Raw genomic sequence first — 24,221 nt, forward strand, 5'->3', positions numbered from 1 at the left:
CATCTCCACCCCTTCTCCACCTCTTTCTCTGGGGTATACGCGTCGGTATCAAACGGCTGCCTGCGTCATTGTCGACTCTCGCCATCGACTCTCGACGACAATACATCGTCCAGATGGACTTCCATCTAGTCCCTCGCGGTGAGGACCGGAACTACACCGGCTTCCTCACCAAGACAATTACCTATACTGCCTCCCTCATTGTCTTTCTTGCCGGTATGTACAGCCCCCGCCCTTCCTTCCCCTACAAGTCCGAGCGCATACAGTATACACTAACAGCATCCATCCCCATCGCAGCATTCGGCCTCTCAATAGCCTCTATAATCGTCCCTAACTGGGTCAGCTACCACAGTGAAAAGGTACATCCACCTGCTCGTCGTCGCATCGCCTGCAGTCGAACTAAGCACCGTCACAGCCAACATACCACTACTCCTATGGCCTCCACCGGCGCTGTTCCTCCCTCACCGATACATGCGAGAGCTTTCCGAAGCGCTCAGACTGCGTCGCAGAAGACCGGTATTTCTGCTCCATGTGGCGCACCGTCGGCTTTATGATGTCGTTTGCGGTCGTGCTGGAAGGGATGAGCGTCGTTGCCTACTTGATTATCCTTGGTGGCAACAAGGCGCTGCGTGAATCTGGATGGAAGATATTGAGTATTTTGATTCTCTCAGCTGCTGTTGTTCAAGCGGCTAGCATGTCAGTTGTGGTACGTTATACATTCTAATGAATGAGTGGTAGGAAGCAAAAATAGGCAAAAGCTAACAGGGGCGCTTTCAGGCATACTTGGTCGACAACGAAGCGCGTTTCTTCGTTGGCTGGCGCCTCGATGAATCGTGGATCTATTGCACCGTTAGTTGGTGTGTCAGTGTTGTCTCAGCGGGGGCTTTAATCTTCGCTGGGTACACCTTGCCCTCCGAGGGAGGGTATGAGTTGATACCAGATCACTCGTGATTTATTTCTTACTTCTTTTATAAATCGTCTCCGTTACCGGCTTAAAAGGCGGTTCAGGTGTTTACCTTGGAGCTCTTCTTTTCTTTCTCTTTTCCTTCTCCCTTGATTAGCGTGTTGTCATACTCTTTCTTGTCTTCATATACATACATGGTATAAAACATGACATGTATAAGTGGCTTAATGCCACGCTGACGTTCTAATATGGCGGTATCGTACATTTGTTTATATGCTTGGCTTGGCTCTTGTTGTGTTGAGTTGATCTGATTTGATAGTATAGTATAGTATATAGGTAGGCGTCGGGCTACAGCCACGATTGGTGGGTTAATAATGTTAATGACAGTGCCTTGCTCTCTCACTATCACTATGCCATGTTGTTCTCACCTTTTCTCTGCTCGCGGTCTTGTCCCTGTTCAGCCTGCACCTCTCAGTTGAAAAGTGACCAGAGAAGACATCATACCATTATTGACTAGGCGACCTTGGGACATTGACCAAGTCATAAAACAGGTCCAGTCCCAGAATTAAAATGGAGTATCCAAAGAGGCGATAATTAAAATACATGGATGTGTTCTGTTAAATGAGTGGAAAGGATTGGGAATCAACCCATACAAGATACGGGATAAGACGATCAGTCAGTGAGATGCATAAATGAAGTAAATCGTAAGCAGCATAGTATTTATCTAAATCATAGACACCAGGTATATCATTCTCATGTGGATCATATAGTACAGCATCGAGAGAAACATGAAAAACGTGAATAAACCGAAAGCTTTGAACCGAAAGAAGAACAAAAAAAAAACCAAACTCCTATAATATATGCAATCATTGTCTTGTTGATCATTCAATTTTCCGCAATTTTGCTCGTTGTATATTCGCTGCATGCATTTTTCCTTCTTTGTCTGTACAGAGCATGCCAGGGTATATTATTTGTTTTGGTCGCCCGTGCTGCGTGTTGCAGCCTTACATGGCATATCCACTCATAGGTCTGGGGACATATTTCCGCATTCCCCGCCCAGAGCTCATTCCAACTGATCCGATATCAATCGAATTGAGCTCACGGCTTAGCGGGTCCTGGCTATACCCTACTGGCGCTCCAATCGGCACCTTTGCAGGGACTGGTGGGCCGATGTTGGGGGGAGGGGCGTACATCGGCGAGGGCGAGGGTGAGACTGACTTTCGACGTTGTTGGGGCTGCGGAGAAGGTGTACTATATGTCCGTCCATGCCCAGCGCCAGGGCTGCCGCCGTATCCTGGCCGACCACGACTGTAATCAGTTCGTGGTGATGTTCGATCTAGCTCATTACTCGACACGTATGATGACATCGGACGAACGGTGTAGTCCTTGGAAGGCGCTGGAGGGCTAGATCGTGCCGCGATCTTAGTAGTAGGCGCATTTCGGAAGCGGACTATAACACCAGGTTTTCGCGGTTTTCGGTCTGGTTCCGGCGCCCACGTATCCGAGGGGAGATGGTCAGACGGGTCGATTTCACGGCCGTCATCACCAATAATAGGGACGTCTTCTCGGCCCGCCGCGGCTTCACTTCTTCTGGCCGCTTCCATCGCTTCTGAAGGAGTGTCGTACGCCGGCGCCGGGTCTTTGGTTATAGCAGCACGGGCTGCGTTCGGGTTATATGAATCGAATGAATCCGGGGAGAACGGAATCTGTGAGCCGGAGACCTGAGAGCTACCGCGACTTCTGGAAATAGGTGGCCTAGGGCTGACAGATTTTCGCAGCACCAGTTGATTACTGGGACTTTCTGCATTTATGGACTTTCGGGTGACGAGTGACCGACGATGGTCTTCGGCGGGCGCGTTATCTGCCGGGTAAGGCGGCATGATAGGAGAGGGTTCGTGGCTGCGGCTAATGGCGAGGTCTTCCTCGAAGATGCCGCTGCGTCTCCGGGCCTGCATCTCGTTCACGGCCCGATCAGACTCCACGTCTGCAACCATCGGGTCAAGTCCAGCGACCAGGCTGGGTGGCATGGATGGGCCGTTCGTAATGGGGGGGAGGTCGGGGAACTTGTCCTCCCCGATCATCAGCTCCGTAGGCTGGGGGAAGTTCATCTCTGGAGGGCCGTACTCTGGGGAGTAAGCTTTGTACGAAGGAGTTGGTGACGGTACTAACTGTTGGCTAGCTTGAACCAATCCTGACCGATGGACGGGCGGGGGAGGTGGCGGTCCTTCTTCATCTTCATCTTCCACACGCGGTTGCATGGCTGCATATTCCGCGTGGTAGTCACGACCTCGCCTGGGTTGTGAGTTGCTGTGTGGCCGATAGTGATCCGGCTCGCTTTCCTGGGGGTACTCTAGGCGGTGGCGCGCAGACATGCTACTGGAAGCTTGGTGATAACGAGGAACCTGAGACTCTTCTGCACCATACACGTATTGGTCTTGCGACATATACGGCTGGTTGTAATGGCGACTGTTTGGCCGTGGGGCTTCATGAGCCGGTGCATACACATCAAATTCCTGGTAGGGATCCTGTCGACCTGCTTGTAAGTCTTGTCTCATAGATCTGTAGTCCACAGGTGGAGCGTTGTCATAGCCAGAACGTGGTCTGGCATAGTAATCCGGCTCTGCTCGCGAAGCATAAGTTTGCTCTTGTGGGTGACCCTGTGGTGGACGTCTTCCTGGAGCTGGGACCGGTGCCGGAGCCGGAGCACTCCAGTCTCGTTGGAAGTCGTCTGGGGTTTCGTACGTCCGTGGACGCGATGCTGGCGATGGCAAACCGTAGGGTGCATCATATTGCTCAACCGGGGGTGCCATCGGACGAGGCTGGTGAGCGTAGTCCATGCCAGAGCTGGATGGAGGAGTGGGAACCCCATCGTATGGTCGAGATGCATGCGAGGTAGGCAAAGGTGCTGGAGAGGAGTATGCTTTCTCGGGAGCAGGGCGTGGTGCGACAGATCCAGTAGGGTCGGTCGGTAAAGGGCGACGTTTGACCTCTTTCAGCTGACGCGGCCCTGAGAGGGATGACGACGGGGATGGGGCAACGGGCACAGTGTTCCTGCTGCTGCCACTAGTAGTCTTGACAGCCCTCTCCGTTCCCTGCGTCCTCCTTTCTATGACGGCCTCATCCTCGGGCCGAGTATCGTAATAAGTCATTTCGAGACGGATCTCGCCGGCGTATTTTCCACGGAACTGCAGTGTGTGCCATTGGTCACTCTGGCTGCCTCCGGGTATAATGAGGTCTTGCAAATCAATCCAAGTCTCGCCAATCATGTCGGTTCGTTTGTCATCATTGAAGACGGAAAGCTTTAATCGCAAGTAGTCGGGCGAGTCGTGCACGGTAAAGCGGAGTTCCTGGTCCCTACACAAGATTAGCCGGAAGGCATCTGCTAACACTCCCTTGCCACCAAAATCTTACCATTTGGGCGTTTGGCCTCCACGCAGGTCGGTGCCCGTCTTCTGGGCCTCTTTCCCGAGACGAGCCGCGCAGTAAGGGTTTTGCTTCCCCATAGTCTTTCGATTGGGAAGGTTCTTTGCACGGTCTACGACGGCCACGAGAGTGCCGATGGCAGGACCGTCGACGGACATGTCGGCAAAGATGCCGGCCGCATGATTCACACTGGTCATCCGGGGTGGTTTGGCAGCCATGGCAAAAAGTTTGAGAGAAAGAAAAGAAAAGAAACTCGAGAAGAGGCTACCACATCTGTCAAAAGGTCAAGAAGTACCTGGGCAACGAGCGGGCCACACGCGACGCAAGGCGGTTATCAAGGTGCAAGGAGCGACTCGACCAAGCACCAGACAAAAAGGAAAGAGAGACAGAAGGGAAAGCTGTACAGCTCAAGTGCAATGTCTCGTGGAGGGAGAAGACAAGGAGAGAAACTGAGACAGAAGAGATGAGACAGACTGGGAGATCCAAGCTGGGCGACGAGGGGAAAACAATCGACTGCCCTCCGCTTATCGAGGCCCTCACCGTCATTGGCCCAGACCAGGATTTGGGAGGCTGGGGGGTGGCTGGTGGTGGAGCTCGTACGCCTCGCCATTGGCCGATCGCTTGTTCCTGCATCGACGTGATCCTTGGTAGGACCCACTGCCAGTACGGCCTGTGACTGTAAAATTACGGGCATAAAGTTTAAGCTGCACAACATCAACCACCCGACAAGCATCCAGTGAATTGCCACAGTCAAAACAAGACAGAAGGTGCTTTGACATAGCTCCACCAGAAAACGCGACGGAAAGAAGCTGACTGTGGCCAATCCTGCTGCCTGAGTAAAAATAGACCGGCCGAAATCAAGGAATCCGGAAGCCTAACGCAATGATCTCACTAAATCCCCAGCCCGCGTTAGCCTGCGCCTAAGCCCTGTCACGTTCATGCCGCCGCATATTTCTGGAGTCGCTGCAAGTTCTGGACCTCGTTCAAATTCTGTGGAGTCGATGACCACCGCTTTGACAGCGCAAGTCTCCTTCCAATTGCAGTGGTAATACATTCCTAAGGAAGGCAAAACGCCGCGCAGCGGTCAAGCCTCAGCTGTCGACTGGTGATTACCGGAATGGGTCAATGGTGATTCAATCAATGTTGCATGATCCCCCGTATCCACTGTAGCCAGATTGAGCCTTTAAAATTCACTAAAGCCTTGTTTTAGATTCTGCAATCTGCATCCTGAGATTTTATGGGGAATTAACCTGTGCCTGAAATGACCCACTAAAGATCCATCGCAGCCATCAACGGTGTTGACTCCACATTCACCATGTACCGGTGAGTAAATGCCTGTTTCGTGGTCTAACAGGAAACTTTGGGATAGGTAGCTATCAAACGGTCTCCAATTATAAAGATATATTAGTGGTGTGTTCGATGCAGCCGGCGAAAATTTAGCCTCTGGCCGCACTTGATAATATATATATATATATATATCTATAGAGAACACTAGTATTGTCACATCCCATTGTCAAATTCCAGCATAGACGAACCATAACGCTGAAAATATATACCCATATTATGAAGCACGCATGCAAAAAAAGAAGAAAATTATACGAAGTAGGCGCACCGGTTCGGGTTTACGCTCGCTCTCAAGCCGAGCAAATCCTGTATGGCCCGGGCTGCCCTGCCATATCCACTAGCCATGGCACCCCCCCTCGAATCTTTAATAGAACCTTCAAGCTCCGTACTGCTCATGTATTTAGGCAGCCAGACTACTAACATCGAAATGGCCTCCAACCCGTGCACTGCCGAGTGATGACGGATTATTACGTTTGCTTGCACGTCTCATCAAAGATCGGCCCGGCTGATGACTTCAGTAGCCGTGTACGCGAAGCGGGGTTGGATCATATACTCACCAGTTGGATGATGTCCTTTAAGTACGTTGTGAAACTTCTGACTGAAACCTCCGGGCTGATGTTATTCATTGGGGATATGCCGTGCCCAACACCATGGGCGAACCTGTTATGCTAGAGAGGCGTCGACCAAACCTACAGGCAACAATATATACTGCTCAGCCCAAAGTTCGAGTACATTTCTGTCTTCATGGATATGACTGGCTACCTCTTCAATCAGTATGATGATTAGAGAGACTGATGCTGGCGTGAAGATACGATATTCAACTTTTCGGTTTGCTCGGGCTTCACTCGATGCCGTCCCACAGCTGATGGCAAGATGAATTATTATAGAATTTGCACTATCAGACATAGTATCCCGGTAGCCTTCAGAGTCTCTTTAATTACTCTGAATGGATGCCTAGGCGGCGACCGTGTCCCCTCTTTGGCCCTGGTTATGGTTATCAGCATATTGAAGGGCACTGTATTTTTTGGGAAATTGCATACAAGTTTAGGAGATGGACTTTACATAAAACTAAAGAGGCTACTTTAATGGTACTGAGAAAGCCAGGTACCTTTTGGGATTCTTGAACGGACAGTCTTAAGAGTCAGGTCTGGTCCGCTCCATAGATGGGTCTGAGCGAGCACCACGCAAGGAGGACGGAGTGAGACAAAACTGAGCCAGGTGCTCACAGATATCATAATCATTGCTATCCACCTATCAGTTAGACATCAGTGCATTTCCATGGTAACCCGCCTGTTCGTTCCTTGAACCTCTGTGCCCTGGAGCACCTGGATACTGTGGAGATGCGTGGCTGCAAAGACGGGATGGGCTCCACGGACTCTAATAAGTAATGTTATGGAGCGAGAATGCTACTTCGGCTTGAAATCAGTTGGTCTAAGACATTATTTCTCAACTAACCGTGAAGTTCAAGGGAAGAAGTTTGAAGTACTCGTAGATGGTACAATACTTATTCCGTAATCAAGGGACTATTCAGTGCACCACTCACTCGGCGCAGAAGGGGGTTATATCCCCCTCAAAAACGGCTCTCTATCTACCAACACACAGTTCAGGACTCACCATTCAATAAAACTCTCACCAAAATGTTTAGAAGTGTTTTTTTTTATGTTCAGTGTTTGTAGACATGATGCTTAAATTACATATGAATGTAAATTACATACCACGCTAACCGTAAGTAATACCGGATTAGGAGTAGCGTACTGATTGAGATAACAGAAAAAAAATCCATCCAAAAGTCAAGATTCGACCTCATCCAGCTTCAACCGAGACGCATAACGCCACAGCGCTCAAGAGCGATCGCGGTATAATCCGCCCACCTCCGCCCCTCGATTGACTGCGTCGTTCTTCTCTACACCAACCATGGCGGCCCCCGTCCTTCCACCGAACCAGGTCAAGCTGCCTCAGCTGCCCGCATCGCAATTAACCCCCGAGCAGCTACACTGGAAGACGTTTAAAAACCCTCTCCTCATCCCCTCACCGGCAAACGGCCCAGTCAATTCTATTACACAGCCTTCTGCGCCGTCATCTGCTTCCGTATTTCCCTCCCTAACACAGCCCCCCGATGTCTTCACCGTCACAACCGGCGCCCGCGTCCAGATCTACTCCATCCGCACACGAAAACTCCTCCGATCGATTACACGGTTCGACGATACCGCGCGAGGCACAGATGTTCGTCCCGATGGCCGGATTCTCGTGGCCGGTGATGATACGGGCACAATACAGGTGTTTGACGTCGGATCGCGAGCGATTCTCAAGACATGGAAAGACCACAAGCAACCCGTCTGGGTGAGCAAGTTTTCGCCCAGTGATCCGACATCTGTTCTCTCAGCAAGCGACGACCGAACTGTGCGATTATGGGATCTCCCTAGTGAGAGCAGTATCAAGACCTTTGTTGGCCACTCCGACTATGTGCGCACTGCGGCTTTCATGCCAGGCTCGTTGGCTTCATCGGGCTCATTGCTTTCTGGTAGTTACGATCGCACGGTGCGCTTGTGGGATCCTCGTGTGGAGGGCAGATCTGCCATGACCTTTAAGATGGGCGCGCCTCTTGAAAGTGTTCTTCCGATGCCGACGGGGACGACGGTGCTTGCTGCAGCGGACAATAAGATTGCTGTTCTAGACATTGTCGCTGGAAAGCCGTTGCATATGATCCAGAGCCACCAGAAGACGGTTACGTCGCTTTCTTTGGCCTCTGACGGACAACGGCTGCTGAGTGGTGCTCTTGATGGCCACCTGAAGGTTCATGAAACGACCGGGTGGAACGTTGTCGCCGGCTTCAAGTACCAGTCTCCGATTCTGTCTCTGTGTGCGATCACATCCGGATCAACTCGCGAAGACAAGCACATCGCCGTCGGCATGCAGTCCGGCCTTCTCTCGATCAAGACACGACTGTCCGGACAACAGAAGGCGCGGGAGCGAGAGCGAAAGAAGGAGATGGAGGCTCTACTCGAAGGCAGGATTGAGGAGCACGACAAGAAGATGAAGAAACAAAAGGGTTCCGCTTGGAAGCGACGCTGGCGTGGACTAGACTTCGTCGGCGAGGGCGTGGACATTGTCATTGATGGTAACGAGGCGAGAAGGCGCAAGAAGGAGAAGGGCTGGGAACTTGACCTCCGCAAGGGACGCTACTCCGCTGCCCTTGACCACGTCCTCGCTACAAACGACAAGCTTTCCCAGCTTACTCTTTTCGCGGAGCTCCGGCATCGCTCGGCGCTGCGTGCGGCGCTGCGGGGACGAGATGAGGTGACACTCCAGCCGGTCTTGCAGTGGATATACAAGAACATCACGGAGCCAAGGCTCGTGGCGCTGAGCGTCGAAGTTGCAATGAACGTGTTGGACATTTACTCAGGCAATCTCGGGCAGTCAGAACAGATCGACAAGATGGTGGAGCGGCTGCACTGGCGCGTGCGAGACGAAGTGGACTTTGCGCACCAAGCATTTGAGACGAAGGGGATGTTAGACATGCTGCGCGCATAACATGACATAGATACAATCTTTTACATGGCCTGGAGTTAAGGTTGGGATGGTAAAAAACGGATTTGTACAGCACTTCTGATATAGTAATGCAATGAATACATGCATCAACTTTCCTATCTTTTATCTACACCGATAATCACTTGTATAACCTCGAGAAACCCTCCTCCGGCGGTTGCAACCAATTCCGCCCATCATACTCCCACCCCTCCCCGCCTTCGATGACATGAAACGTATACGCATACCGACTCTTCCCGCCGGTGTTCTTCTCACTCTTATGTAAAACGTTCCCATGGATAAGCACCAACGACCCAGCCTTAACATCCAAAACCTCCACCTCCCCTTCCTCATCCTCACCCGCAACCTCTAAACCCTTTGGAAACTCCGCTCCCTCATTATTCACAAACTCCGTCCCACAAACCTCCCCTTCCTCATTATACCTTCTCACAAACCTCCTCTGAACCTTCCCCCCAGGCCTCCGATGCGATCCCTTATACATCGCCAGCGTCGCATTCCCAGGCCCCGCATCCTGCAGCGCAATCCAGAACCCCACCGCACTCGGCGGACTCGTATATAGAAACTCCGAGTCCTTATGCGGCGGCACCGCACCACCAATACCGGGCTGCTTGCAAATAACCATACTCTGCAAGACGCGAGGATCCTGGAAGCCCAGACTCCGCGCGATCCCAGCGTTCCGCTCGCTCAGCGTCACAGCCTCAAAGGGATCCGAGAGAGAATGCAGGGCATGTCCAATCTTATTCACGGCTGTTTCTTTGGGGCGGGTGAGTTTTGAGCTCCCCGTGCTGGGATCCGTTTCGAAGGCATCGGGTTCGAAGAAGAAGCGGACTTTGTCGCCTGAGGTTAGGAAATAGTCGTCGCCGACATGGGGCTTGTTGTCCTTTTCGTCGTCGCCAGTTGTGAATTGTGTTAAGGGGTGGGTGGAGAGGTCGAAGGTTGAGAGGAGGGAGGTTGTTTCAGTGATGAGCGAGGCGGTTTCTTCGGGGGTGAGGTAGTTGGGGAGCACGAGGTAGCCGTTTTCGTGGAAGGAGGTTAGTTGGGATGGGGTTAGGCCGGGCATTTTTCCCGTTGTTGCTACTGCTTCTTTCCTTTCTCTTAGAGAATTCAGAATCAGGTGAAGTTGAAGGTAGGTGTTGGGAGTAAGAGGAAAAGCGGGGGGGATTTTTATGCGCTTATCTGCGGGGTTCCAGATTGGCTGGCAATAGCTTCAACCTACCCGGTTTAGGCATAGTTTTGGAGCTGGCCCAGCTGTATACAAGAAATGGAGGTGCTCATGACTCGAAATTACTTGTTTAAACAGCTCTGAGCTGTTTGGTACCTGGTTCACCAACAGATTTGCATCATGGTTACCCGGTTACTATGTATGATAAAATAATCCCAACAAATGACATCAGCCCTCGCCACACAGGTCTATATATCCACCCATTTCTCTCGCCTATTTCACAACAAACAACCTCATCTCTACCTATACAAACGAATCCGCTCGAACCGATAAACTGCAAAATGTCCAACATGCAGTCCTCCTCCCAATCTTTCTTCTCTGCCTCGAGCTCCAGCTACAGCTCCGACGGCCAGCAGCACACTGAATCCGGCCACCGCTACACTACCTCTTCGCACACCGAGCCCGACGGCACGACCACTGTCCGCACAATCCAGCAAGATCTTGGCCAGCCCGTTATCGTCGAGGAGCGCCGCTTTGACGAGCAGGGACGAGAGTTAGCTGCCTTGCCTGACGCGAAATCCGAGGGTATGACGAGGAGGATTGAGGATGTTGATGAGGAGGATGACTTTGAGAAAACCAGTTGAGAATTGTTTCAACAGTGACACAAGGAGAATGGGATGATTCTATGACGCCATGAAATTGATTTGAGATGGAGATGTACTCTTATGCTCTGCTCTGTTTATCTAGTCGTAAATGCCATAATTTTCCGATGCAGTCGTTTCAAGTTGTGTATAATTGCTCCCTGTCCTGTATAGTGTATACCGTATTGCTTTCTCTTATGCTAGATCTTATGGCAGCCGAACTCTCCCCTCCGACCAGCGGTGTTTTGCACGGTGTACAAGGCCTGGCAACTCATAAGCCCAGTGACATAGCATTCCCGCCACGAACCCTATAGCGTCGTTTTTAAACCCGATCAGTAGTCCTACTGTAATCATCATGACCATCCACCTGCGCGTTCGCTCCTCCTCGCTTAAATGGAACCGAGACGAATCATTCGCGTCCTCGGCATGTCTTCCCAGGTCCCGCGCGCCAGAGGTATTCAGGCTCTCGCCGACGCGGACTAGTTCCAGACCAGCCGCAATAACCATAACAGCCAGGAGCGCTTTCGGGAAACGGTGCAATAGATCGACTAGGCTCTCCCCGAATACGAGACCGAGTATCAACTTGCATACTCCGAGAAACACGACACTTGCCCCTGAGCGCGCACCGAATCGGTATTGTGCGGCCAACCCTCCGGAACCGTGGCAGACGGGCATAGCGCCGAACCAAACACCGACTAGATTCATTAAGGAGACACTGAGGCCGATGGCGGTTACAGAAGGAGTCGGGACAGACGGTAGCAGATCAGCGGCGAGATGCACGACCGCTATGACAGAGTTCAATGTCGTGAGTGGAAGCTGGCCGAGACCGGCATCGATGGCGCCTTTGGACCATTCGTGGCCGACTGGAACCACAATATGCGGATGCCAGAATGCAAATGAGGGAAGATGGGACGATAGCGCGCTACGGATGATCGCCAGGATTATACCTATGATAAAGACAACAAGGGCGTACGGCAGACGTCTGGCAGCGGAGTTGGTGAGAAGAAGCGCGACAAAGACACCAATCGCCCAGAGGCGATTGTCGGCCCACGAAGGGTGAATCCATCCAAGGCTATGCAGGGTTGTGCAGGCTGCCATCACCAAAGACAATCCAGCGCCGACCTGGATTCCCTTGATGACGGGAATAGGAATTACGCGGGTAAACCATTCGAGTAACCCGGTCACGCTCCCCACGAAGAGAACAACAGCCACAAAGATCCCCGCAGCTGCGATGGAGCCGGGAGAGAAGGACTGAGCGAGAGCCATTGCGGCAATGGCTTTCATTGGTTGCACTGGCAGTGGAAGGCCGAAGAAGAGTCCCGTCAAAATGTTGAATAGACCAGAGAATATAAAAGTGCTTGCAAGGGAGACCGTTCCATTCGAGGCGAGGGCTAGTGCAATGGGAAGAAAAGTCCCAAGATCCCCAAGAGAGCCGGCGATCTCAGAGACATAATGCCGCCGGAACGTGGAGACGTTGTGTTTTGTAATTGACCGAAGCCGGGATTGCATATTTATCTGGGTGTTTGTTAGAGATGATACAATAAGAATTAATTTCTAGAGATGACTATAGTTTGGGAGATTTCAGTATTCTACCTTGAGAGTTTAGAGGAAGAAAGATGCGTAAGTAAGCCGAAGGAAGAGAGGAGCAAGAGTGGGCGTGAGGGGATGCTCTTATACTCAGGCAGAGACACTAGTCCCAATCAGGCATATCAGATGCGAACCACATGACGTAAATCCCCGCGGAAAAACAACACCCAAATCCTCTACCAACACAGCTCTCATGGAGATTGTTTACTCAGATGTCAATTTCAATTCGTCCTATACTATGCCTCGGACTATAACTCAAGCTGCGAGCGCTATGTAGGAACCGGAAGACCCATCTTCCTGAGTGCTTTTCGCCTTTTGAGTTGTTCCTTCTTTGAAAGGGTTTCCCAATCGTTATACAGGCTGATGTTTGTCATCAAGTTTGCGGCAGTCGACGTCCTGACAGCGTTTTCCTCAGGAGGAGATGGAGGCTCTTCAGCTGGAGCTTCCGGCGTGCATTCTTCTGGGTACGGCTCACACGGCGTGGGCTCTGGCGCGTAAGCCTCGACAGGACATGGTTCGGGTACAGGTTCGTCGGAATAATCATCAACAGAACGCGGCCTAGGTGGATATAGAGACCCTTCAGCTAGAGATTTCGGCGTATATTCTTCAGGGTATGGCTCAGGTGGCACGAGCTCTGGTGAGTGATCACCAAAAGAAGGTGGCTCTGGTGACGCCTCTTCCGGCTCTGGGTAATACTCGACCGGATATGGCTCATCTGGAGGGTAATTATCCGCAGGAGCTTCTTCGGATGGAGCTTCATTCGGTACATCGTACGATTCAGGATATTCTTGATCGTCATGCTTCATTGCTGGGGATTCTGAACCAGCCTGCCCCATGTCCGGATATCCATTAGTTGAGCTCTTGTGGGCAGGCCGGCTCTCTAAGAGCTGCAGACGAGTGGAGTATATTTCAAGAATCATCTTGAAAATAGCGTTACTAAAGTAACGATCTTCCCCCAATATGCCAAAGAACTCATCGTCAGTGAAGATAGACTTATCAACCAGGAAGGACTGCTCCAGTTTCTGTTTGATATAATGGGGAAGCCAACTCTCATCGTCTGGAAGGGCTGAGAATACCTCCTTGGCTGTCCGCAGAACATCGAACAAAGACAAAGCCTCGCCAAAATGCTCGATATACCTTCTAGCAAGGGCCTCAAGATCGAAGATATCGTAAGTCCTGGCTGCTTCGTATACGAGAACGCTTCTTCGATATTCTCTTGCAATACGGTCCACACCTCGATCAAGTGGCGAGATTATCGTCTCGTAGGAGCCCGAATACAGAAAATGCACAATGGTATGGCCAATATCCTCGTGAACGTCCGAGAGCGTGATGTATGAGTCCCAAGTAGACAATTTATTTGATAGCCGAGGAACCTTGCGAAAATAATACTCTGGAATACCGTAGGACTTGTTTCCGATTGTGATAGTCACTATCGGTATTTCATAAGGGCTACTCCAGCAGACAATTCAGTTCGTCAGTGGACTTTTCATAATGACATACTTCGACATGACTCACGAAGAAGACGGTTGATTGTAATCAATTTCTGGAAGCTCCTCGCCAGGGTCCTCAGGGACCTCAGGCGCTCTCTCAAGAACCTCCCTAGACACTGCGGGCTCGCTTGTCTCCACCGCAATTTTATTAAGCTTCTTTTTCTTCTGCTTATTTACCATTTTTGGCGTGAAGGACGAGAGGGTAGTAACTCAATGAATGAGAAAAAAAAAAAAAAAAGCAGGAGACAGGGACATATACCTCTCCCTCATTGTAGACGCGCTTGGGCTTCAGAAGAGGGGAAATGCGAGCGTGAGTTGTGCGACATGCATTTGGATCCTGCCTGCAGAACAGGCGGGGTTGACAGCCATACGTGAGAAGACATATCAGGATATCTGAATGACGTCTTGCACTGGTCTTTGTGTTTGCTTATTTAGCGGAGGTGGTCATGCGTGGGTGGTGTGGTCAGGCTACGATCTGGGCAGAAGCTTCCCTCCCCAAAACGAGGATTCTAGGTAATCACTGGTCTACAGAAAGCCAACAAATTTGCTAGTGGCGTATGCAAACATCCAACATGTGCCGCGCCGACTTACGAAATGAGCAAAGCAGGATGGCATTCGATGTCGTTGGCAGAGGGGACTGAGTACTATGTGGTTGCCCCATTCTGGAAGGAGGGACGGTGCGAGCTTCATCACACCTTCCATGTGGGAATCCCCGAATGGGTGTATATGCTGGATTAGGAAGGCGCGATGCACACCCGTCTGAACTCGTGGGAAGGAGCCAACTTTCGTTCCTTTCTCAAGTACACGATTGCTCCTTCCTTATGGATTTGGAGGGGAGCTGGAACTGGGAATGTGTGACTGAGAAGTTAACTTCCTGAGACTGGAAGGAGCCTTTGTATTGATAGCGCAGTCTGTCATAGCTCATATTTTACTAAACAGGTAATTTATCATGTACAGGACCATGTGAATCGTATTATATCTCAAGGTATAGGCGTTGCCAATGTATAATAGCAGCACTTGAGTAGAGATGCCACTGGGGTCCTTCCATAGTACGCCGGCGATGGTCTCTGAGAGCCGGAAGGGCATGGATCAAAAGAAACAATTACACATGCTCCTTTTCCTCCACGCTAATCTTTTTCTCACTGGGATCCACGTCCATTCCAGCCACATCGCCCTTGGGAATATTTCTCGCCATATCCACAACATGCCACATTGACGGTGCATCGCGGAACACTTTGTTCAAAGACTCCAGATTGCGGCCCATTGTCTCGGGGTAGAAGAAGTACACTGAGACAGGGATGCAGGCTGAGATAACCGCGTAGACTATATAATAGCGGTACCCAATGGTATCGAGGGCAACGGGTGTGATCATAACTACCACAAAGTTCCATAGCCACTTGTTTGCTGTGGACATGGAAGCCATGGCGACGCGGAGCTGCATGGGAGCGACCTCGGTGCAGTAGACGAAATTGGCACCCGAGAAACCAATTGGATAGAATAGATTAAATAGCCAAATAAAAGCCACAGAAATAACGGACGCCGCCTTGTTGCTGGTGTCAAAACTGGTTGTGATTGCGAGGACGACCATACAGAGCGACATGCCGGTGCCACTGAACATGAATAGCTTGCGGCGACCAAGACGGTCAATGGCGAAGAATGGGATGAAATTGCACAGACATTTCCATGTGAGTGCGCTGGAGGCTAGAATTCGAGATAAGTCACTGCCTAGCTTGAGGTTTTGTTCGAAGATCGTCGAAATATAAGTTGAGATCAGGTTGCCGCCGCACATTTGTTGGAAGAATTGGATAACCATACACAAGGCGAGGCGATAGAAGAGACGGTCCTCGTCATTCCTAGAAAAGACTTCGCGAAGAGTGATGGCACCGGATTGTTCGGTGAGCTCCAATGAGGACTCGATGCTTGCTATTTCTGCCTGTATGGCCTCGTCATCTTCAGGGAGACCCCTATACGCTGCTAAACTGCGCGCGGCCTCGCCAGGGCGGCCTACTAGGACCAGCCATCGCGGAGATTCTGGGAGGGAAAACACGGAGAAAAGCACTATGAGAGGGAAAATGAAAGAAAGGGCAAGCGGAACACGAAACTGCTTGTCACCAGATGTTTTGCTGAGTCCAAAATCTATCCAGTTGCACAGCACAAAGCCGAGAACCATGCAGATACCATCGACAACAACGTGCTGGCCTCGGTGCTTTGCGGAACTGCACTCGGCCTGGAAAACGGGCACAGTGGCGCTTAGTTGTCCAATGCCAAATCCAAGTATAACTCTGCCCACAGTAAATTGGGCAACATTGAAAGCCGAAGTCTCCAGCAGCTCGCCAATGACAACAATAACCGCGCCTAGAAAGATGGTCTTGCGCCGGCCAAGATAGTCACCAAGATACGCGCATGAGAGCGCGCCTAGGAGTGCGCCCAGTTGGAGGGAGGCTATAACTGCGCCTTTTCTTGTTGAATTTCGTTCTTTGATAGCGCCGTCGGTGTTGACCGTGTCGATCTCAGGAAACATATGAACCCTGGAAATCGTAAGCCCCTGATTCCATCAATTTGGTACATGATACAGTTGGAATTCATACCATGTTTGCAGAGTAGCTAGCGGTCCTACTCCCGCCTGGTTGTAACCGTAGGTGATAAAGGCCGGTGCAACAGTGAGAAGCACCTGGGCCAGACGCAGCGCTTGTCCTCGAAGCATTGTGTTCGCTAGATCCGGGGTTTTTTGGCGCCAAAACAAAAATACCGAAGACAGAGGTTTATATCCGCGCCCCGCATACTTTTCCAAAGCTCTGGAAAACATAATTTGGGGTAGCTGGGTTGGAGAATAGACCCATGGATGAGGCATAACAGTTAGCCCTAAGCTCCCGCGGACTTAACGCTCCCGTCGGAAACGAGCCATGTAGCCGAACAGCCGACTGTCTCCAACTATGACACACAACGGAGCTACCATAGTAATTTCAGCACCAGTGGCAAATTATAGATGAGTCTGAGGCTAACATGGAATAGTCGCTGGCGGAAATTTGCCCTGTAATCTCAGAGGTTGCCGCTTCTATCTTCGTCCGAGTTGTGTCGTTTAGCAACGGCACTACTCATCGTGAAAGACCAGTAGGCAGTGGAACGAAATGAAGACCCAAAAGTGACATTGGTACTCAAAGCTTTCCGTTGTCTGTGGGGCAGGTGACTGTAGCTATCGGGTTGTAGACGTTAATAATGCCCATCAATATCCGGTGGGCATTAATCCTGCGAGAGGAGATTAGAATAAGCCTACTAACTTGCGGGTCAAGCATGATATAGTTACCATAAGTGTGATATACTTCTACCATTGATAGGGATATTGATTCGCGCCTTCCAAATTCGAACAATGGTACGCGGTGCATTACTAGCCTGGATATAATGCTCTTCCCCAACGGGCAGGTGCAATTGACCTGAGGGGATCTGCTCCTGCCAGCTGGAGATCGCCCCCCCCAGTGGAACGCTCCTGGAAAGGGCAGGCGCAATAGAACACCTAGTGTCTGATGCTCCTTCTTTCCAATAACGATTGAAATAGCGCTCGCTTCATAGTTTGTACCTCCACCCCCGCTCGTTTCCCGAATGGGGCGACCATCCCTCAGCCTCATCTAATTTCTTGTTGAGCCTCCTGCCTCGCCAATTGACCGCAAAGGCAGAGAGCGCCACTAGTGCACACCCCATTAGTACCAACCCGCCACCCATACGATAGAACGGTTCCTGGCTTGTTGGGTAAAAGTACGGGCTGAACCAGTGGCTGCACTGACTGATACAGTTGGCAATAGCAATCAGGGCAGCCTTTTTTGCTCGAGGTGACGGGACCACCGTTGTTTCCCAAGACAGTTGTAGATTGAGCCCACTGTATGTACCACAGATTAGGAGGATGATCCCGAAATACCGCGCCCCGACGTTGAGCGTGCTGATGAGGATACTGCAGCCCCCAGCGGAGACTATGATTGGTATGACAATGTGCCAGGTGGATTCTTGGAGTCTGCCACAGGACCACGCTACAGCACAAGCGAAGATGTAGGCGATGGCATATGGGGGGGCTTGAACAAGATATGTGGTCATTGTGTCGAAGCCAAACGTTTTTATTATCTAGTTGACTCGTCAGCATTGATATTTTGATGAAGACGTGTTGGCGTATAAAGTATGTGGCAGATATACTGACCGATGGGAGAAAATCTTTAAAGCTCTGCGCAGTAACCAGCGCAAAGTGCATGAGGCAGAAGAACCAGGTAAAAGGATCTTTTACTGCTTCCTTCAATCCATCCCAAGTTCCCCCAACGGTCTCATCACGCCCGCCGTTGGACAGACGCACACGGTACTCGGCCATCTGGCTTTCCTCCTCCGACAGAAAGCGAGTATTATGTGGCCAAGCGGGCAGGAAAATAAAAGAACCGCCTGCAACAATAATCGATGCTATACCCTCGATTAGGAAGAACCATTGCCAAGCATGCAAGCCGCTAACACCTTCCATATGTTCGAGGATACCGGCGGCTAGGAATCCCGATATGATGTTGGAAATGGTATTCCCGGCGTGCCATATGGCCATTCGCATAGGTGACTCTTCCTTGGTATACCAGGAAGATGTGACTGCGTTGTCAGCTTAGACAGTGCCAGGCAATGTGTAAAATTTGCTTACGTAGGGTGAGGGCAGGAAAAAAAGGTGCCTCGGCCAGACCAATAAAGAATCGAACTACGCAGAAACCTGCACCGCTGCGGATGGATAGTTAGATCTATTCCAATTGAATAGGTGTCGGGCTTGACAACACTCACTTGGTCATGGCCGGCATGCAAATAGTCCCGGCGCTCCACATAAGCATCATGATTGGAAGAAACCAGCGTGGATTCGATTTAGCCATAAGCAAATTCCCAGGAAGTTGACCAACAAGATAGCCGACATAGAAGGTCGATATCCCTGCATTCCAGATGGTATCACTCATATGCAAGTCACTTTGCAGTCCTGCTAGACGCGCATTGGAGACATTGATACGATCAAGATAACTAGAAGCCTAGTCAGTTGCTTGGACAATGTTGATGTTTGATAAGAGAGTATACTTCATCAGGAACATCAAGGTGACACAAGGCATTGTGTGCCAATCTATCTTCTTCAGAACACGTTTATTGAGCGTGATCATTTGATCAGGGCTGAGATCGCGCAAAAGATTGAACTGCGCCTGGATCTCTTCAGGAGAGATATAGACACCCTCAGGGGGCTGTGACTTGTGGAATTCTGAGACATCCTCAATGTGCCTCTCGGACAACCCTTTGGTGTCTGTCTCTGGGCTCCTTTTTCCTTCAACCTCTATGTCAGATGGGAGAGAAGGACGTGATGGGGACATGATGAAGAGAAAACTGTGCTCTTCCAGGGGGAGTTAAAAGAATGAATCTATGTTTAAATAAAGTTGCATAGGTATCTAGGGTGTTTTTGGTCTTTATATATCCAATATTGTTGGAGACATCTGGGGATATGACATATCAAAGTTGGGGTTTGCGGGGCCCCAGACGACACGCTTAGTTGATCCCGCGGGACAAAGAATATACAAAGTTCGCTATATTGACCAAGACGGGAGAAAAAAGACTGAGCGGCCAGTGGCGAGCTCCCAAGGAAGTAGTGACAGTAGTTCGCCGTGGCGGGGATTCTTGGCAACGCTGGGCATGAGACGGAGGCACTCCGTTGTAGTATCAGTGCGCGATAGAAGGGATAGCAGGGCAGTATTGATGGTGTATAATGTATCAAGTCTAAGTGATATACTGTACAGGTAAATCCGACCGGGTCTATTATCACTGGACCTGACTGTGGGTCCTCGTGGCCATGAGAAGGGCAGCGACGTTCTCGTAGACCGTGAACACTATTCCCCCACTGAGGATCAGCCGGCCGAGTCGCATGGAGCTTCCCCTCCAGAAGGCTCGCACACCTCCGTCTTTCAATACGTCTCGCAGGGCTTCCATTGTCGAGGCACCCTTGGCTCCCTGGGCGCGCGTCTTGATGGTGTCGAACGGTTGGGTCACGTATACAGTAATGACGCCGGCTGTGGCCCCCATTCCGAACGTGAGTGCTGGATTCTTTGTATCCTTAATGTTAGTGCGCGAGGCGACAATCTCCTTGATGATGTTGTACGAGCCCATGCGTGTTGATGATGTGGCCGCCTGCTTCATGGTCGTAGAGACAAGGCCACGATAAACCTCCTTGACGCCAGATTCCGCCATGATGGTCCGGAGCGCGTGGAATCCGCCATTATAACGACGAGACGCTGATGACCTTGCGTCATCGATACTGTATTCTCCATCAGTATACGAGGAGGTATCAAAGGAAAGATACGTACAGAGCAGTCTTGATGCGTTCTGTGGGAGTGACCGCGACTACGCTCTCCACCACGCCCGCAACCATGCCAGCGAGGATGCCTCGCGTCGGGGACAATGTTCCATTCGAGTCCGCAAGAAGGTTCCTTATGGTGTCAAATGACAAGAAGCGAACGCCGGCCTTGAAGGCAGTGCCTAGAATCAAAGTTGAGCAACCTGTATAGATGGCTCGAACCCCATCCTGACGAGCCGTTTGTAGTATCACGGCCAGAGGATTCTTAGATACAGGAACTGAAACCCCACCAGCAATCTTTTGACTTAACTGAGCTCGCGTTTTTGCAAACTCAAATGGGTACTGGAGCGCGGAATCGGGTTAATTGGAGCAGCAGGAAAGCGAGGGTAGAGTAATACGGACAGTGGAGGTGGCTTCGACTGCACCAGCCACGGCACCTGCAGCTAATGAGACACCGGGCGGGATTGTTTTCTTCTTGGCGACTTGCGGCTCTTGCTTCGGGGGAGTCTGCATCGGGGCTCCAGACGTTGTAGCCATTGCGAGTAGTTGGACAAGAAAGACAATGGATGAATAACAGACTAGCCTGGGGATTCACGAAGTAAATCGCAGAAACAGAAACTGGAAATACCAAAGGATACGGATCTAGATGGAATATGCTCTGGTTTCTGAGGACTTTGATGGGTTGAAGGCATCGCGAAGGTGTTGTTGATCGTCCACGACCGAGAAGCCGGAGTTGTTCCCGCGGGAACTCGAGGTGATTGCCGACAGCCGACTCCCGTGCACGTGCCACGGAGTTAGCGGCAACAGCAGCAACACCACTCCCGTCTGCGTCTCCCCGCTACCCCTTCATCAAAATTTGCACCCACTTTGAAATTGATGGAGGTCGACCACGGCAGCGAGTCTGCTGTTAGCCCTCGGGCGCCTGTGCGCTCCCGTCGGCGTCGCGCACCGGAGGCATGTTCGTTCTGCCGTAGAAGAAAGGTGTGTACTGATCGACATGTCTACTTCGCCAGTGCTAATGTGGTTGAGAGGATGACAGATCAAATGCAACAATGAGCGGCCCGTATGCATTAATTGCAGGACATATGCGCAGGACTGTGTTTATGAGCCTGTTGCCGAGAGGGCTCGAGAGACGGGCCGTGCTCGTCATCGCAGAACCCTGGATGGAAGCGTCTCGAAAACCAACAAGGATGGAAACTTCCATCCACACTCACTACTGGAAAGTGATGATTATGGGAGACGTTCTGTGGGGGTAGATGAAGTAGTCGGCTCGGGTAGCCGTTCTACTGCAGGTATAGACCGAAGCAGCGCACCGGGGCCGTCTGAAGCCGGGGTGGCTCGCATCTTGGTTTCAGCGAACGGGGTATCCAGTTACCACGGCCGTACCAGCGCCCTGTTTGAGGACCAGGCACAGGAAAGACCGACTGCGGCGGATCATCGCCCTCGAATGGCAGATGACTGGGTAGAACGGGGTCTTGTTGCCGAGGCAGCAAAACAACGTGTGTGGCCCTCGAGTATTACCCTCTTCATTGTACTGCTGGACATGGAGCTGACACTGCCTCAATAGGACAGATGGAGGAATTGAATTTCCGCCAGGGCAAACTAGATTTCGATGGCGTTGATCCGGATCTAGGGATGCATCTGCTGTCGCTTCATTGGAATCGCCAACATCATTCGTTTCTCATAACCTACCGACCGGCATTCATGCGGGACATGGCTTGTAATGGTCCTTGCTTTTCTAAGCTCCTCCTCAACGCCATTTACTTTGGAGCCGCTAAATTCAGTCCCAGGTTGGAGGTTCGCAAGGATCCTAACGATGTTCGAACCGCCGGTTGGAAGTATCGTGAACGAGTCCGCGAGCTCCTAGGCGGAGCACTGGACCGTAGTGATATCACAACGATCCAGGCATTGCTTGTAATGACAAACTCACTATTTGCCCTGGGGGACGAAAGGAGCGCCGCATGGCTATATTCTGGCCTGGCGTTCCGGATGTTGATTGACTTGGGAATGCATGTCGATTTGACAAGTACACGGAGGTTCTCAGATGAGGACTTGGAAATTCGGAGACGAGTTTTCTGGGCGGCATTTGGTAAGAATGCTCTTAATAAATGGGGACGTGTTTCTTGACTCCTTGCTAACCACCGAGAATAGTTGTGGACAAGGTCCAGAGCCTTTATCAAGGCCGCCCAGTCAGCCTCAAGGAGACAGATGCACTTGTACCTATCAAGTTCCTAGATACCTATGAGGAATTGGAGCACTGGCAGCCCTTCGCGTATTCAACCTCTGCCTCAGATTACCCTGGAATGCCAGCTTATAGCACGTCTACTTTCACATTCCTATGCAAACTCTCGCTCACCATGAGTGACATTCTAAGTTGCATATACACCGAGCGAAGCTCCAATCAGAGCCCATCTGAGCTGGCAGGCATGCTAGATGAGCTGCAGCTTAAACTAGATCAGTGGCAGGAATCGTTACCCGAGCATCTGCGGTTTGATCCAGGGAAAGCTCACAGTGTAGCCTTCCCGCCACCTCATGTATCTAGCCTACAGTAAGTCCGCTCCAAACCATTGCAGAAACAGATTCCGGCGGGCAGTAGTACTGACAGGGACTTGTCCAGTGCTATGCATAACTCGCTTGTCATTCTGTTACACCGTCCATTTGTGGCAGACGGTCATCTATACAGTACATCGCCGTCGATCTCGGTTGACTCCTTCATGAAGTGTGCCTCGGCAGCATCAAATATCAGCAAGCTGCTGCGTGCCTACCATCGTGCATTCTCTGTACGACGTGCACCTTATCTCATATCATATGCGACCTACGTCGCAGCCACAATCCTCACTAGAATCGCAGCTAGACGTAGAAATGATTCAACAGCACATTCAAATCTTGCGACCTGTCTCGCTGTTTTTGAAGAAAACCAGGAGACGAACTCGGCTGTTAGGAAGGCCGCCAAGATTGTGCATAGCCTGATGAAGAAACTTGGAGTCATTATTGATAATGTCTCAATCGACGCTCTAGAAATGACCCCGCCTATGAGAATGTCAGAGCGAGATACGCAAGAAAACCATGTCCCTGTTCATCCTAATAGGGATTACCAGACGAGCGCCGGCAATGAAGCCAACAACGACGCAGCTATTGTGAATATGGCTGAAGCCGCGAGCACTACAGCTCGCAACCCGCAGGTCCCGTCTCCTGGGTCAGACTGGGTAGATATAGATGGCATTATCCAAAGCTTTCTACAAGAGAACAGTGATCGCGGAGCTCGACTTGCAGACTCCGACGCTAACGGAGTTCCCATTCAGCTTTCGAGGACTCCATGGTTACCACCGCAGCAAGGAAACCCTCCACCACCAGTGCCAATCAATAATGACCTTGCCTTTGGAAACCAGGTCCCTTTCCGGCCGGGTATAACGAGCTCTAACGGACTCCAGTCAGAGACAGCTTCCAGCACGTATCAGCAGCAGCGTGGCACACGGCTAACAAGTTACGAGTCCGTCTCGCTAGATGATCCACTGTTCGGGTTCAACAGCTCATCAATGGATAGCTTCCCGTTCACAGATTGGTGAGCAGGATCCTCTAATTCCGTGGACGAAATGGTAGTCCTGGTGCCCGTTTACCCGCTGCCTCCCGCGGGAACCACTCCCGTCGGATGTGGGGCTCATGGTATACCTTGCACTTGCCCACCCACACCCATGTGCCCGTGAACGGTTCGGGGTGCCACTTCATGGTTATGTTAGGGGATGTTTATCAATTGGAATTATGACTTACAGACTAGGATGCCCGTTTCTCCAAATGG

At 51.0% G+C, this 24,221-nt stretch overlaps 11 protein-coding genes across 11 annotated transcripts; 4 read left to right on the plus strand and 7 right to left on the minus strand.

Moving 5' to 3' along the window:
• Positions 1-113: 113 nt before the first annotated feature.
• ASPVEDRAFT_53770 (uncharacterized protein) lies at positions 114-948 on the plus strand (the record flags this gene model as incomplete). Its single annotated transcript, XM_040814837.1, has 4 exons — positions 114-213; positions 295-356; positions 413-703; positions 775-948. 4 exons carry the CDS (start codon positions 114-116, stop codon positions 946-948), a joined length of 627 nt encoding a protein of 208 aa, XP_040669061.1.
• Positions 949-1,905: 957 nt separating this feature from the next.
• Positions 1,906-4,542, minus strand: ASPVEDRAFT_53771 (uncharacterized protein; the record flags this gene model as incomplete). The annotated part of the gene is made up of 2 exons (XM_040814838.1): positions 1,906-4,255; positions 4,313-4,542. The coding sequence occupies 2 exons, from the start codon at positions 4,540-4,542 to the stop codon at positions 1,906-1,908; spliced, it is 2,580 nt and encodes an 859-aa protein (XP_040669062.1).
• A 3,040-nt stretch (positions 4,543-7,582) lies between these two features.
• Positions 7,583-9,199, plus strand: ASPVEDRAFT_134134 (snoRNA-binding rRNA-processing protein UTP15; the record flags this gene model as incomplete). The annotated part of the gene is made up of 1 exon (XM_040807093.1): positions 7,583-9,199. The coding sequence occupies one exon, from the start codon at positions 7,583-7,585 to the stop codon at positions 9,197-9,199; it is 1,617 nt and encodes a 538-aa protein (XP_040669063.1).
• Positions 9,200-9,335: 136 nt separating this feature from the next.
• Positions 9,336-10,274, minus strand: ASPVEDRAFT_29827 (phytanoyl-CoA dioxygenase family protein; the record flags this gene model as incomplete). Its single annotated transcript, XM_040810279.1, has 1 exon — positions 9,336-10,274. One exon carries the CDS (start codon positions 10,272-10,274, stop codon positions 9,336-9,338), a length of 939 nt encoding a protein of 312 aa, XP_040669064.1.
• A 206-nt stretch (positions 10,275-10,480) lies between these two features.
• Positions 10,481-11,398, plus strand: ASPVEDRAFT_42823 (uncharacterized protein). The gene has a single exon (XM_040812670.1). It carries the CDS (start codon positions 10,718-10,720, stop codon positions 11,018-11,020), a length of 303 nt encoding a protein of 100 aa, XP_040669065.1. The 5' UTR covers positions 10,481-10,717; the 3' UTR covers positions 11,021-11,398.
• ASPVEDRAFT_730739 (putative sulfate/molybdate transporter) lies at positions 10,811-12,601 on the minus strand. The gene is made up of 2 exons (XM_040816186.1): positions 12,583-12,601; positions 10,811-12,532 (listed from the first exon to the last, which is right to left on the minus strand). Exon 2 carries the CDS (start codon positions 12,524-12,526, stop codon positions 11,225-11,227), a length of 1,302 nt encoding a protein of 433 aa, XP_040669066.1. The 5' UTR covers positions 12,527-12,532; positions 12,583-12,601; the 3' UTR covers positions 10,811-11,224.
• Positions 12,602-12,789: 188 nt separating this feature from the next.
• Positions 12,790-14,420, minus strand: ASPVEDRAFT_73026 (uncharacterized protein). Its single transcript, XM_040816182.1, has 2 exons — positions 14,120-14,420; positions 12,790-14,053 (listed from the first exon to the last, which is right to left on the minus strand). Exons 1-2 carry the CDS (start codon positions 14,272-14,274, stop codon positions 12,874-12,876), a joined length of 1,335 nt encoding a protein of 444 aa, XP_040669067.1. The 5' UTR covers positions 14,275-14,420; the 3' UTR covers positions 12,790-12,873.
• A 776-nt stretch (positions 14,421-15,196) lies between these two features.
• Positions 15,197-16,798, minus strand: ASPVEDRAFT_84756 (sugar porter family MFS transporter; the record flags this gene model as incomplete). The annotated part of the gene is made up of 2 exons (XM_040817594.1): positions 15,197-16,622; positions 16,683-16,798. The coding sequence occupies 2 exons, from the start codon at positions 16,796-16,798 to the stop codon at positions 15,197-15,199; spliced, it is 1,542 nt and encodes a 513-aa protein (XP_040669068.1).
• Positions 16,799-17,188: 390 nt separating this feature from the next.
• On the minus strand, positions 17,189-19,451 carry ASPVEDRAFT_194856 (uncharacterized protein; the record flags this gene model as incomplete). Its single annotated transcript, XM_040809168.1, has 6 exons — positions 17,189-17,340; positions 17,399-18,204; positions 18,278-18,702; positions 18,752-18,825; positions 18,886-19,113; positions 19,168-19,451. The coding sequence occupies 5 exons, from the start codon at positions 19,449-19,451 to the stop codon at positions 17,656-17,658; spliced, it is 1,560 nt and encodes a 519-aa protein (XP_040669069.1). The 3' UTR covers positions 17,189-17,340; positions 17,399-17,655.
• A 442-nt stretch (positions 19,452-19,893) lies between these two features.
• On the minus strand, positions 19,894-20,938 carry ASPVEDRAFT_134586 (uncharacterized protein; the record flags this gene model as incomplete). The annotated part of the gene is made up of 3 exons (XM_040807146.1): positions 19,894-20,386; positions 20,436-20,767; positions 20,828-20,938. 3 exons carry the CDS (start codon positions 20,936-20,938, stop codon positions 19,894-19,896), a joined length of 936 nt encoding a protein of 311 aa, XP_040669070.1.
• Positions 20,939-21,301: 363 nt separating this feature from the next.
• ASPVEDRAFT_53778 (uncharacterized protein) lies at positions 21,302-23,991 on the plus strand (the record flags this gene model as incomplete). The annotated part of the gene is made up of 5 exons (XM_040814839.1): positions 21,302-21,406; positions 21,465-21,924; positions 21,993-22,514; positions 22,577-22,973; positions 23,043-23,991. 5 exons carry the CDS (start codon positions 21,302-21,304, stop codon positions 23,989-23,991), a joined length of 2,433 nt encoding a protein of 810 aa, XP_040669071.1.
• Positions 23,992-24,221: the final 230 nt, after the last annotated feature.

Source organism: Aspergillus versicolor (genome assembly GCF_001890125.1).
Source record: "Aspergillus versicolor CBS 583.65 unplaced genomic scaffold ASPVEscaffold_6, whole genome shotgun sequence".
Lineage (NCBI taxonomy): Eukaryota > Fungi > Ascomycota > Eurotiomycetes > Eurotiales > Aspergillaceae > Aspergillus > Aspergillus versicolor.

Coding starts and splice junctions, on each gene's coding strand:
- ASPVEDRAFT_73026 (XM_040816182.1), bottom strand. CDS start 14,274: ATGGTAAATAAGCAGAAGAAAAAGAAGCTTAATAAAATTGCGGTGGAG. Junction 14,054..14,119: donor TACAATCAACCGTCTTCTTC/GTGAGTCATGTC, acceptor CTGCTGGAGTAG/CCCTTATGAAATACCGATAG.
- ASPVEDRAFT_42823 (XM_040812670.1), top strand. CDS start 10,718: ATGTCCAACATGCAGTCCTCCTCCCAATCTTTCTTCTCTGCCTCGAGC.
- ASPVEDRAFT_730739 (XM_040816186.1), bottom strand. CDS start 12,526: ATGCAATCCCGGCTTCGGTCAATTACAAAACACAACGTCTCCACGTTC.